At 40.9% G+C, this 12,575-nt stretch overlaps 1 protein-coding gene across 4 annotated transcripts in view; it reads left to right on the top strand.

Annotated features, from left to right (window-relative positions):
* Nucleotides 1-12,575, top strand: part of CCDC148 (coiled-coil domain containing 148) — a 137,502-nt gene extending 124,927 nt beyond the window's left edge. For 3 of the 4 annotated variants that reach the window (XM_025186537.2, XM_075933433.1, XM_075933434.1), the window contains 3 exons: nucleotides 286-403; nucleotides 5,126-5,266; nucleotides 7,731-12,575. In XM_025186537.2, coding sequence (XP_025042322.2) covers nucleotides 286-403; nucleotides 5,126-5,266; nucleotides 7,731-7,877 — 406 coding nt within the window. In that variant the 3' untranslated portion in view covers nucleotides 7,878-12,575. The remainder of the gene's footprint in view (nucleotides 1-285; nucleotides 404-5,125; nucleotides 5,267-7,730) is intronic. The other variant, XM_006126840.4, reaches the window with a different exon arrangement.

The following is a 12,575-nucleotide window of genomic DNA, read 5'->3' as shown; positions in this document are numbered from 1 at the left end:
GTGAAGAAAATGGAAGAAAAATAATAATAAATATTAGAAAATATTGGAGAAAAATTGGGCTCCATAAATGTGTTCCAATAATTAGTTAACTAATTCATGGATAATTATGATTTTTTTCAAACTCTGAATAAAACAGGTAAATAAGTTAGTATAAGAGTTTCAGGTGAGGAAACTTATGCTATTATTGAGACAGATATAAAGAATTTCGCTCTGGTTTTCAAACAGAAACATTGAAACTACAGTTTGATATAATGTTTTATCATTGATATATGCTCTATTGTACAGGGTTAAGTTTAGACAAGAACTGTTGGAAAAACGCCTGATGGAGAGAAAAGAACTGGCCCTTCAAGAAGCCCATGAGGAAGAAGAAAGAGAGAGACGTCTTGAAGCCCTCAGACAACAGGTGATTTTGTTTCCAGTACATAATATTTTCATATACAATTAAGCTACATACATATGCTATACTAAAATTAAATGAATGTAATATATTACAAAAACAGTCAGTCAGCAATGCAGGAATGAAAAGGTTGAGGTTTTCACAGTAACATTACTTCTGCCACATAATAATACCCTTTGGCTATGTCTAGACTACATCCCTCTTTTGAAAGAGGGATGTAAATTAAACATATCAACATTGCAAATGAAGCCGGGATTTGAATTTCCCATGCTTCATTTGCATAATCACGTCACAACTTTTTTTGAGAAATGCTATTTTGAAAGTGAAACCACAGTCTAGACATGGTCCTTTGTAAAAGAAAAGCCTTTTTCGAAAGATCTGTAAACCTCATTTTCTGAGGGGTACAGGATTTTTCGAAAAAGATTATTCTTTTTGAAAGAACCACATCTAGACTGTGGTTTCACTTTTGAAATAGCATTTTTCAAAAAAAGCCGTGACATTATTATGCAAATGAAGCACAGAAAATTCAAATCCTGGCTTCATTTGTTTTTTCGATATGTCTAATTTACATCCCTCTTTCGAAAGTGGGATGTCCTCTAGACATAGCCTTTGTGTTTTATTCTTTAGGCAACATGAGAATTAACATACGAAATGACACAATGGAATCTGTTGACATTTGGAAGTAAATATTCATTAATTTCTCTGAAATTGGGATCCTTTTCTCTCTTTTTTTTCTGTTGCTGTTCCTTTTAATTTCAATCCAGTGTAGGGGACTAACACAAGGCTTATAATGAACCACTGAATCCCTGAAAGTGAGAGAAAGTGGTTCATAGGCCCTGGGTTGGCTCACCTCACAGGGCTGAATTTAACTCTATGAAATTTGTGCACTTCATGAAAACACTGTATTCCAGACAACACTTATGCAAAGTTGCCAGGTTAAATTTACTATGACTAGGGTTGCCAGGTGTCCGGTATTGAACCGGACAGTGCGGTATTTTTGCTTCCTGCCTGGGGAAAAAAATTCAGAAAATACCGGACACCTGAAATGTCCGGTATTTTCAGATTTTTTTTTTTTCCCAGACAGCAGGCGAAAATCCTGGGTGCTTACCAGGTTCCGCAGGGGAGCTGTTCGGCCCGGCCCAGGGATGCAAGATGCAAGCCTGTTAGGGCCAAAAAGTCTCAAATGCATTTCTTAAAGGGTCCACGCTGTTTTTGTTTGTTTGTTTGTTTGTTTGCTTAACAACTCTCGGGGTCCTTTTTTTGTTTTTGTTTTTGCTCAACAACTTTGGTCTGCCCCTTTTTTTCTTAACAGAATTTATTCCCCAATGTTTTTTTGGGGGGGGTGTGGGGCGGAGGGTGTTCAGTATTTTTGATTAAACCATCTGGCAACCCTAACTGTGATATTTTTTTATTTTTATTTTCCTAACCTTTGAACATACATCTTTGAAAAATTTATGTTATACTCAATTGTTTTAAATTAATTTACCTGAGTTGTTTTTTATTGTGAAGCAATAAAAGGGAAATCCAGTATTTGAGATTCTCCTGAAGGTGCAGCACAAAATGTGCAACCAGACTGTGGGTGGGGAACACAGAAAAGGTTATTTAAACCACACCTTGTTTCTTTCCAATTGTGAACTTCTTTCCAAAATAGTGCCCAGTGTAACTTAGCCTTAGTGTTACAGCAGCTTCCCCAACGTAGTCTATGGTTTGTAATGCAAGCCAGAATGACCATAGCGGAATTCCCTATAAATATAAACCCAAACCTAGTGCATGCTCTGCACTGAGAGACAGGGAGCCTACGGCAGTGCCCGAGCCAAAACCTAAACATTAAAATGTGTCTGTAAGGTCAAAGATAGCCAATGAAAATTCTGAAGCACAGATGTCATGTGCTATCTATGTGATAGCCTGCTTACCAACTATGACTATGCTGAGGAAAAATGAATTGAGGGGACCTCACAACCAACAACAGTCCTGACAGCTGAATGCTTTGAAAATTCTGTTGGTTCCAAAGAAACCTTGATGACCTATGACCTCCTTGCTGGAAGAAGGCCCCCAAGTCTCCAGTGATGTGGAGGGCATTATCATCAATAGAAACCTGAAACAGATGAAATTCCTGGAGCTTACAAAGACTTAGCAGTGACCAGGCATCTTCTGGAAATCAAGCCATAATTAATAGACCCTGAAACAACGGGAGGTTACCTTTGAGCTTACAGACAACTTTTAAGGTTTAGGTTTTAAAATGCCCTAAATGGTCTAGGACATGCTTACTTGGGAGACTCTCACTTTCCTGGTTTGATACTCTCCCACAGTTGTCATCAGCAGGCTGATGCTAGGTCTCCCCCAATAGACTTGTCAGGACCTCCTCCATATGGGCAGGGCCAGCTCTAGGTTTTTTGCTGCCCCAAGCAAAACATTTTTGTCCTGGCTGCCCCCCACCCCCCCAAAAAAAACCCACCAGGAAAAAATTCTGTTGAAGGGGAAAAAAAAGGGGAGGGGAGAGAACAAAGTTGTTGAGTGGGGAAAAAAAAGGCTCCAAGACTTAAGCCAAAAAAAAATTAAAATAAAACATCATATCCCCTTTAAGAGTGAGTGCAGGGATAGGAAAAGGGGAGAAGTTGAGCACTAAGACCCAGGGGAAGCATTGCTTCCCCTGAGTCTTCTGGCCAGCAGCCATTTTGTGTCAGGAGCCTTGCGAAACCAGGTAAGCATGGGGGCTGGGGTTAGGGGACTGGGGGTGTTGGGGGGTGGGGAGGCATTTGGGGGTGGGGGGAGGCCGGGTGCTGAGTGTTTGTAGGGTTGTCAGGTGCCCGGCATTTTCGCCTCCTGGCCGGGGAAAAAATCAGAAAATACCAGACATCTCAGGTGTCCAGTATTCTCTGAATTTTTTTCCAGACAGGAGGTGAAAATACTGGACTGTCTGGGTGAATACTGGACACCTGGCAACCCTAAATACTGGACACCTGGCAACCCTAGGCGGGAAGGGGGCGTCCTACCTGGGATTTCCAAATGATGTAGGCGGAGGGGTGACTGATGGCTGGGTCCAGGCTGCGGGTCTGGCAGAGCGGAGCCTCCACTTGGAGTGGAGAGGCTCTTGGAAGAAGTGGCGGTTGCCGGGAAGGAGCAGGACTCAGGAGACAGGGCCAGCCAGCAGGCTCCGGAGCCAGGTGCACATGGTGCCAGGGCCAACCAGCAGTCTCTGGGTGTGCATTGGTGCCAGCTAGCTGCGCAGCCTCAGTGTTTCCCGGGCCACGGCCCTTTAAAATTGGTGGGGCGGGGCGAGGCGTTGCTGGGGGCAGAGCCAGCTGCTTACCTGAAATGCTGCCCCTGGCAAAGTGCCACCCCAAGCGCCTGCCTGACTTGTGGTACCTAGAGCCGGCCCTGCGAACAGGCCTTAGAGCTCTACTATGCTCTTTCATCCCTTATTTGAAACAGCATAGATTTGCTGATTTTCCGGGCATGCTGCATGGTCCATTTGTTTTCCCTACCATTTGACTCTATGATGTTAGGTGACTGAGGTATGGATGCATGTGCATGTTTGTGCTGCTATTTATTTTTTGTCATTTTAAACAATTGGTAGAACATGCATATTTTGTGAATGGGCACTTTTTAATTTTACTTGTATTTTATTTAGAATAAATATTAAAGTATTATTGGGATGCCAGCTCTTCTCTTGACTGCCCTCAATGAGTCTTCACAACACCATATGGTGGCACTGTCTTCCACATGCCTGAAGAACTATCATGGGTCCAAAGAGAGGTCTCTATGGAGAAGCAGTTTTGATCTGAGGAGACTGTCCTAAAAACAAGATTGATTTGTTGCCCAGATCTTTAGTTACATCACATAGTGGCCTGGATTGTGTTACATTGCTGAGAACAGATGTTCAGTGCTATAAAGAAGTGCAGAAAAACTACTTCAATGTGAGAAGGAATCTATGGGAGATGGCTGTTCGTTGAAGTGGATAATGATCTCTGCATAAGCTATAGTCAATAGGTTATTTCTTTTGTGAGTGCCTGTGTTGACATTTAGAACTAGTCAATTCATTTCAGAAAAGTCAGGGGATCTATATGCCATTATCCCTTAGCAGCTATTTTTGCTCAACAAGATTCTTCTGTTGTGTTCTGCCTGAAGTCATTTTATGATGGTTCTTGAAGGGATATTCCTTGTATATTTCTGTCAGTCTAAAAAGCTGTTCCATCTTTTGACTTGAACTTAATACTTACAAGACTGATCGCACCATATTCAGGACTCGTGGCAGACGGCTGTCTGACTTATATATCTCATTTGAATTTCTGTGGTGTTTCAATGAATCATCTTAATCATTACCCAAAGCTTCAGCCAGTACTGTTCCCACTGAGGATGTAAAGCAAAGCTACTGTTTCTGAATATCTACACATATCTTTCTGCAGGATTGCTCTTTTGATTTGAAATATTACCTGTTGCCTGTTCTGAGAGTAGGAATGTAAAATCCTGATTAATCAGTTAACCAGGTAAACTGGTTTTCAGTGGAAGGTGCTGATAACAGATGACATCACACATCATTTTTATAGCCTAGAGGCCAGTCATTTAGGGCCACAAAGGTTACTTTCCTTTTCAGAGTAGTTCACAAAAAATATAAAGATGATAATTATTATAAGGCACATTTCTCAACTCCAGTCCACTTCACTCCAACTTCATTCCAGTCAATATCAACTGTTTCACTAATTAATATTTTCATGTAATGTTATTTAGGTTGCTATTGTTGCAGAAATTGATCCAGCTAGAATGATGGCTGATACAGTGGCATCTAAAGCTAAAGTAGGCATTGGAAGTGAAGAAGAATTTGTTCTTCATAGACCACTGTTTACATTGAATACATACAGTGAACAACAGGTAATTGCCTATCTTGTATAGTTTGTGTGCAAATGAATTCCATTCACAGAAGAGTAATAATAGAAAGTTATTGTCATGTGTGAAACCAAAAACACTATAGAGAAATGTATTTGAGATAGCTAGTCAATATTTTTAAAATTAAAAGTACACCCTTTATCATGTATCATGCATTTCTCTAAAGTCTAAGGGGTTGCTGTTCTGCTTAGCCTTGCTCTGAATGTTATTTTGTTAAATGCTTAAAAAGTACACCCTTTGTCATGTATCATGCATTTCTCTAAAGTCTAAGGGGTTGCTGTTCTGCTTAGCCTTGCTCTGAATATTATTCTGTTAAATGCTTAAGGCAAACTTCTGCCCTTATTGAAAATTACACCAAGAGAGAGTCAGTGTTTAGTTGGTAGATATAAAATTTTATGTAGTAGATGTTTTTCAATGAAATGGCAAATTAATTAATTGTCTGGGATGGGTCCTCTACCATACAAACTCTTCATAAGCTAAAAATCATTATCTGGCTTGCTGTGAAGTACAGGCAGTCCCCAGGTTACATGGATCCGACTTACATCGGATCCCTACTTACAAACGGGGTGAGGCAACCCCGCACTAGTTGCTTCCCCCAGTAGACCAGGGAGACGCGGAGCGGCTTGTCTCAGCAGACACCACAGCTTGAGAATAAAGGACTGAGGGAAGTGAGGTGTGGGAGAATAAAACTGAGCTCTGGAGAAATATTTGGCTAGAGTTTCCCCTACAATATGTACCAGTTCCGACTTACATACAAATTCAACTTAAGAACAAACCTACAGTCCCTATCTTGTACGTAACCCGGGGACTGCCTGTAATAGTAAATGAAGAATCAGTTGCCATAGGATGTATAGAAGAGGAATACAGGTGTCCAGTGTAAAGGGAAAATATTAAAGTGAAATAATGATACTCTTTCTCTCAGTTTGTACCAGATTGCTGAGGACATTCTGGCTATGTCTAGACTGTAGAGGTTTTTTTTTGGAAAAACGACTGTTTTTCCGAAAAACTTGACTTACATCCACACTGCAATTGTGTTCTTTAGAAAAAAAATCTAAAGAACAGAGGGGTTTTTCTAACATTGGTAAATCTCTTTCTACAAGGAAGAAGCCTTTTTCCGAAAGAACTCTTTTGGAAAAAAGCATGTGTGGACAGGGAAGAGAGAGTTCTTTCAAAAGAAGAGGAAAGAGGAAAAAGCACAGGTGCCCTGGTGGCCACTTTGTCCATAGTAAACACATCTTAAATATGAGATAGTGTCCACACTAAATGGATGCTATCTTTCGAAAAAGTAGATCACTTTTTCGATATGCTTTGGCAGTGTGGACGCTCTTTTTTGGAAGAAGTGTTTTCGGAATATCTCTTCTGGGATATGAAGAAATATGGGAGGGTTGCAAGAGCCAGGGGATACGAATGCATAAGGAGCAGGGAGGGAGTAGAAGCTGGTGGGTATGGATTGGCACCTGGAATTTAGCCCAGGTGCCCTTCATATCCACATTCCTTTGCTGTCAACAAAAAGCTTTGAAACCCACTATCTAATTGAGTATCTCTTCCTTCCCTCAAGACCTGTCTCCATAGGTGAACAGGCTCCTACTGCTACCTTCTACCGCATTAGTTCAAGAGGATGTCTGTCCTCTGGATTTTATTATCTCATCTGAATCCTGCTAATGGCCCAAGCTGGGAGTTAAATGATTCCATGTGATAGAATCTCTGTTTTGTTTTTTAATTAAGCAGTTATAGTAAAATATTTTGAAATAAGTTTTGGTTACAAAGTCAAACACTGACAAATTACGAAATGCCAGAACTGAGGGTTTCCTTTTGCGTATGCATTATGATACAGTTTTTAATTACATGATCACTCAAAGTTTCCATAGGATCCTGGCCTCATTCAGGGCTCACAATCTGTGGTGCACAGAGAATAAATCAGGGTTGTGAAGTGAAGGAGGCTATTGTCTATAGAACTCTTGCCTCATTTGTTGTAGAATTTGGGGATAATACTACTACCTGTTCTCACAAAGGAGTTGTGAAGGTTAATTAATATTTGTGAAACACTTATAACTAAGATGAGAACACCATAGAAATGCCCAGAAAGAAATTAGTATATCTGTCTGCAGTGCAGGGTTCATATGATGTGCATTAAATAAATCCTGCTGTCACACTTCAAATGTAGAGAATAAAAACCAATATTGAGTAACTCATGAAGCAGGGGTCCTATGGAAAAATGTATCCTCATGAAGTTAAAGATTGTTCATACAAATGGAATGAAATAAGATTGAATGATAAAATAGTTTTGTCATTTCCTAACTTTTGAGTCCTTGATTTTCCACTGTGATGTTCTTTTAACATAGGTTTTTATGTAATATACAGACACACCAAATATATACTATATTTTTGAGAAAATATTACTACTGATATTTTGGTTGTGTTCACCATTATGATATTTTATTTTTAACAGATCATTTCTGATCCTAGAGTTCGTGTTGAGCTAGCTCTTCGAGAAGTTGGACTTCATAAAACCCTTTATGCTAGAGAGATTTTACCAAAAATTCCTCCACTTAAACTTCCAAGAAGGGACATGGAATCTACAATCTTTAAAATGTAGAATCTAGCATGGATTTCAGATCTTTCACTATTGTTTGGACTATAATATGAAATTATTTAATAAACATATTTATATTTAGATAACTTCATGAATTTAGGATACTTCATAGAACTATTTAGTTCTTAATGCAGTCATTCAAAAAGAAATTTGTTTCCTATGCTGTGTGCTGTAGACCACTTAATATTCCCCTGACAATCTTGAATAGAGTTTTGTAATGTAATGTTCTTTAAGAACAGTTTACTGAGATTATAATCTAATTATTTGGAGCCAAATAATTCCCCTATATAAAAGCTTTAGGAGGAGTCTGTGCATGGAACCCTCTGGTAAGATTTCCACACAGCATCATGGGATGGGGTTTTCCACATGATAAACACTGTGGGGCTCAACCACAAGCCTGGTAGATATCTGTGGATCAGAAGGGGGCATGGGCTATCAGCGTGTCTCGGCACTATTTCCAATCCTTGGAAACCTCCTCCTCATTTCCTGGCAGCATGGTTCCTTTGCAGCTACATGTGTAAGTACTCTTCCCTTTTCCCATAGTAGCACATGAGGATTCCCCAGGAAATGCTCTGAGAGAGATTTTATAATCTGGGATCATGCCCTCAGATTTATCCTTTTTTTACTTTCCCCAGAGAAGGCCCTGGATGGAGTGTCACTAGGTGTGAGGTAGTATTGATCGGGTTGCCAGGTGTTCGGTTTTGAACTGGACAATCTGGTATTTGAGCTTTCTGTCCCGGAAACAAATTGAGAAAATACCGGACATATAAATGTCTGGTATTTTCTAATTAAGTTTTATTATTATCGTGAGTATCAGTATATAGTTGCGTACTGCCTGGCTGGTAGACATGCTCACACAGTGTGAGCGTGTCTACTAGCCAGGCAATATGCAACTATACAGTAGAGAGGAGGGAGGCGGGGCCAGGCCAGGATGGAATCCCCGGGGCCGGACTCGCCTGTGCACCCCTCCGGGACTGTGTGTGGGATGGGCAATGCCCTGGGATCTGCATGCACCCGGGCCAGCCCCACTCCCTGCTGGCCAGTTCCCCCCCTCCCACCACTCCCCTCCGACCTCCTCCTGGCCAGCCCCACTATCCCCAACCCCATACCGGCCAGCCCTGCTTCCCGCCAGCCCCCCCCCCCAGTCTTCCCCAGCCTTCCCCGATCGCCCTGACCCCTCCCAGCCAGCCACACTCCTGACCAGCCCCGCTCCCTGCCAGCTGGTTCCCCCCTACCCAGCCCTGCTCCCCCTGACCCTCTTGTAGCCAGCCCCGCTCCCCTCCCGGCCGGTCCCGTCTCTCCCCACCCCCATCCCGATCTGAGATCAAGTGTGTCCGGTATTTTTTTGAAATCATTTGGTAACCCTAAGTACTGAGTCTCTTCTCTAGAGAATATGGGAGAGCTGCATGTGGAGGGTTCTCTTACACAGAAACAATCTGGCACTTGGTAAACCACATTTTAAAGAAATATTTTTCTGTTAATCAGCAGCACAAATCTAAACTAACTTCACAAAATAGTCATTTTAGATAGTAGTATAGTACATAGATGCATCCTATATAACTTTCATTTCAGGTTATCTTATCTGAAAATTTGATTTATTTAATTATAAAAACCTCATTATCATAAATGTTTCTATTATTCCTTCATTATAATAAGAGGAAACTTAACTCTTCTCTAAAATTAGAGACCAGTTTGGTGCATCACGTTTACTGCAAATTAATCATCCAGACAATTTCATTTTGAAATGTAGTCCTTAAGAATATATTAGAAAGTTAGAAATAGCATTCTTTGTCTAAAATCTGTATTTTGTATTAAAAAATCTGAATACATTTCACTTATATGGAATGGAAATTGAAAAGTAATTTTTATAACTTCACTTTTTCTAACCTTATGAAATATATGTAACATGTATGAAAACAAGAAATATCAAATATGCAATTAACCTAACCACCATTCAAGAAACTGTTTGCATATGACTGAGAATATGGTCTCTTTATTTACTTTTACATTGCTTGTTAAATGTCTTGTTCAGCCTTACATAAAATACATGCAATGTACAGATTATGCTATATTCAGAGACAATAAATAGAATAAAATTAGGATTATGCAATTCCCTATTGATCTGGTTACGTATGTTCCTAATCACCATAGTCTTTAAATGCTTCAGTCATACATGAATTGTATATTAACAATGTCCCAGTGAGTAGGAAGTACTTCCCTATTTCACAGGTACTAAGGCACAGTGCAGAATAAATGACTTGCACAGGTTCATACTGAAAGTCTGCGGCTGAGCCAGGAGCTGAATCAGGGTCCTTTAGGATCAAGTCCAATGCCTTAGTCATTTCTTTATATTCCCAGGGTATGTCTTTGAAATAACTGTGTCTACACAGCAGGCAGTTATTTCAAAATAATGTTGAAATACTGACAAGCTGGAGGACTTCTTACTCCAACTCCTATAACCCTTATTGTACAAGGAGTAAGGAAAGTCAGAGGAAGAGAAAGGTAGGAACGAAAGTGACCTTGCTAGGTCATCTAGTCCAATATCCTGCACTCAGGCAGGACTAAGTAATATTTAGACCAATGTTTCTCATCCTAGAAGTTGGGAACAAGTTTGAGGGTGTAGAGTGGTTCATAAGTGAAGGTAAGCAAAAATATTTGTGTGCAAGATCAAACTTTATTTTTACATAGAAACAAATGAAGAGGGTTAGGGTTAGAGATATAATACTTCAGCTGAGGTCTTATCAGTGCTGAGTACTGTGACATAATTACTTCTTGACACAGCCTATGTTTTTAGTAAGAAATGTCTCTGCTAACAAAAAATATAGGAACTGAAATTACCCAATATGTTTACATAGGTTTGAAATATTAGTTTATTAATGCTGGTGGACCAGTAGTCATAATTTACTTAAGGATATTTTAAATAGTGTGTTTCAAAGTACTTAAATCTTAGGAAAGGGGGCTCTCCTTATTTTTAAGTCCACAAAAAAGTTGAGAAGAGGTTGATCTGGACAAGTTTTTGTTTAACTTGTTCTTAAATACCCCAGTGATGGTGATTCCACAACCTCCTATGTAACTTTTTCCAGAATTTAGCTATCCTTACAGTAAGGCAATTGTTTCTAATGTGTAACCTACATCTTTCTTTCTGAAATAAAACTCTTTACTTTGTGTCCTGTCCTTAGTGAATAAGGAGGACCCTCCTCTGTATAGTAATCTTTTATAGTAGTTGAAAATGGTTATCATGTTCTTGTTTAGTCTTCTTTTCTCCATACTAAACAAAATCCAATTTTTTTTCAATCTTTTCTTCAAAGCCATGTTTTTTAGACTTTTAATTATTTTTGTGGTTTTCCTCTGGGCTTTTTCTAATTTTTCCGTATCTATCTTGAAGCATGGTGCCCAGAACTGGATATAATACTTCAGTTGAGGTCTTATCCGTGCCAAGTACTGTGACAGAATTACTTCTTATTTTGCTTATAGCAAGCAATAATACACCCCAGAATAATGTTTGTGTTTTTTAATTGCAGTTTTACATTCTCACATTTAGTTGGTGATTCACAGATCGTTTTCTACAGTACTCCTTTCTAAGCAATCATTTCCCATTTTGGTTTTGCGCAATTGATTAGTCCTTCCTAGGTGTACAGGTTGTACCTCTCTAAACTGGGACTCTGATCCAGCAACATGCCTGGTCCAGTAGGACCATAGATGTACCTGGACCAGAGAGGCCCAGGGCAGGGAGGCCAGTGGTGGGCAGAGGACTCAGGCAACTCTGGGAGTACAGCGCCAGAGGGCTCAGGCGGCCCGGGGAATCCCATGATGTGTCTGGGAGCCTTGCAGCAGGGGGCTCTGAAGGCATAAGTAGCCCCACAGCAAGGGGTCCACCAGTGGTGCAGCTAGGAGTCCCATGGGAGGGGCTCAGGAGCTCAGCTACTTAGGGGGAACTTAGGGTTCTAATGGTATAATATTACTGCTGGGTGGGTTCTTGAGTGGTCTAGGGGCTAGGGCATTGGTGTGGGGACCCCAGGGTTGTGGGTTTGAGCCCCGCCCACCTGGGGAGCATAACTGTTACCACGGCCAGCACTAGGTGCCCCATTAGAAAGGGTAAATAAGGGACACCCTGAAGGGTGGTGGAGGTGGGGTAGATTCTTTGTATGAACCACTGGCAGTACAGCCAGGAGTGTGGCAGGCACTCAGGGAGCATCATAGCTGGGAGTCCCAGCAATGAGAGGTCTAGTCAGGGCCAGCAGCACAGCTGGCTGAGGGCAATGGAGGCTGGCTGGGTCTAGAAACAGAGCCTGCAGTTGTCTTGGAGGCGGATGACAGAGAACCTTCCCTGGTTGAGAAAATTCCCTTGTTCAGAACCAGTCAGGTCCCAAGGATGCCAGACCATGGAGGTTCAACCTGTAGTACTTTGCATTTTCCTCATTGAATTTCATCCCATCTACATCAGATCATTTCTCAAGTTTGTCAAGATCACTTTGCATTCCCATGCCATCCTCCAAAGCACTTGTATGCCTCCTACCCTGGCATCATCTGCAAACCTTCAAAGTATACTCTTTATGTCATCCTAATAATTTGTGACATTATTGAGTGGAAGTGGACCTGTAACAGATACCTGTGGGGCCCCATAAGACATGCCTTTCCAGCTTGATTGTGAGCCGTTGATAACTACTCCTGAGTATGCTTTTCCAGTCGTCTAGACTTGCT

The sequence above is a fragment of the Pelodiscus sinensis genome, chromosome 7 (genome assembly GCF_049634645.1).
Source record: "Pelodiscus sinensis isolate JC-2024 chromosome 7, ASM4963464v1, whole genome shotgun sequence".
Classification (NCBI taxonomy): Eukaryota; Metazoa; Chordata; order Testudines; family Trionychidae; genus Pelodiscus; species Pelodiscus sinensis.
Note: the sequence above shows the minus strand (reverse complement) of the source record. Positions and strands in the feature narration are given on the sequence as shown.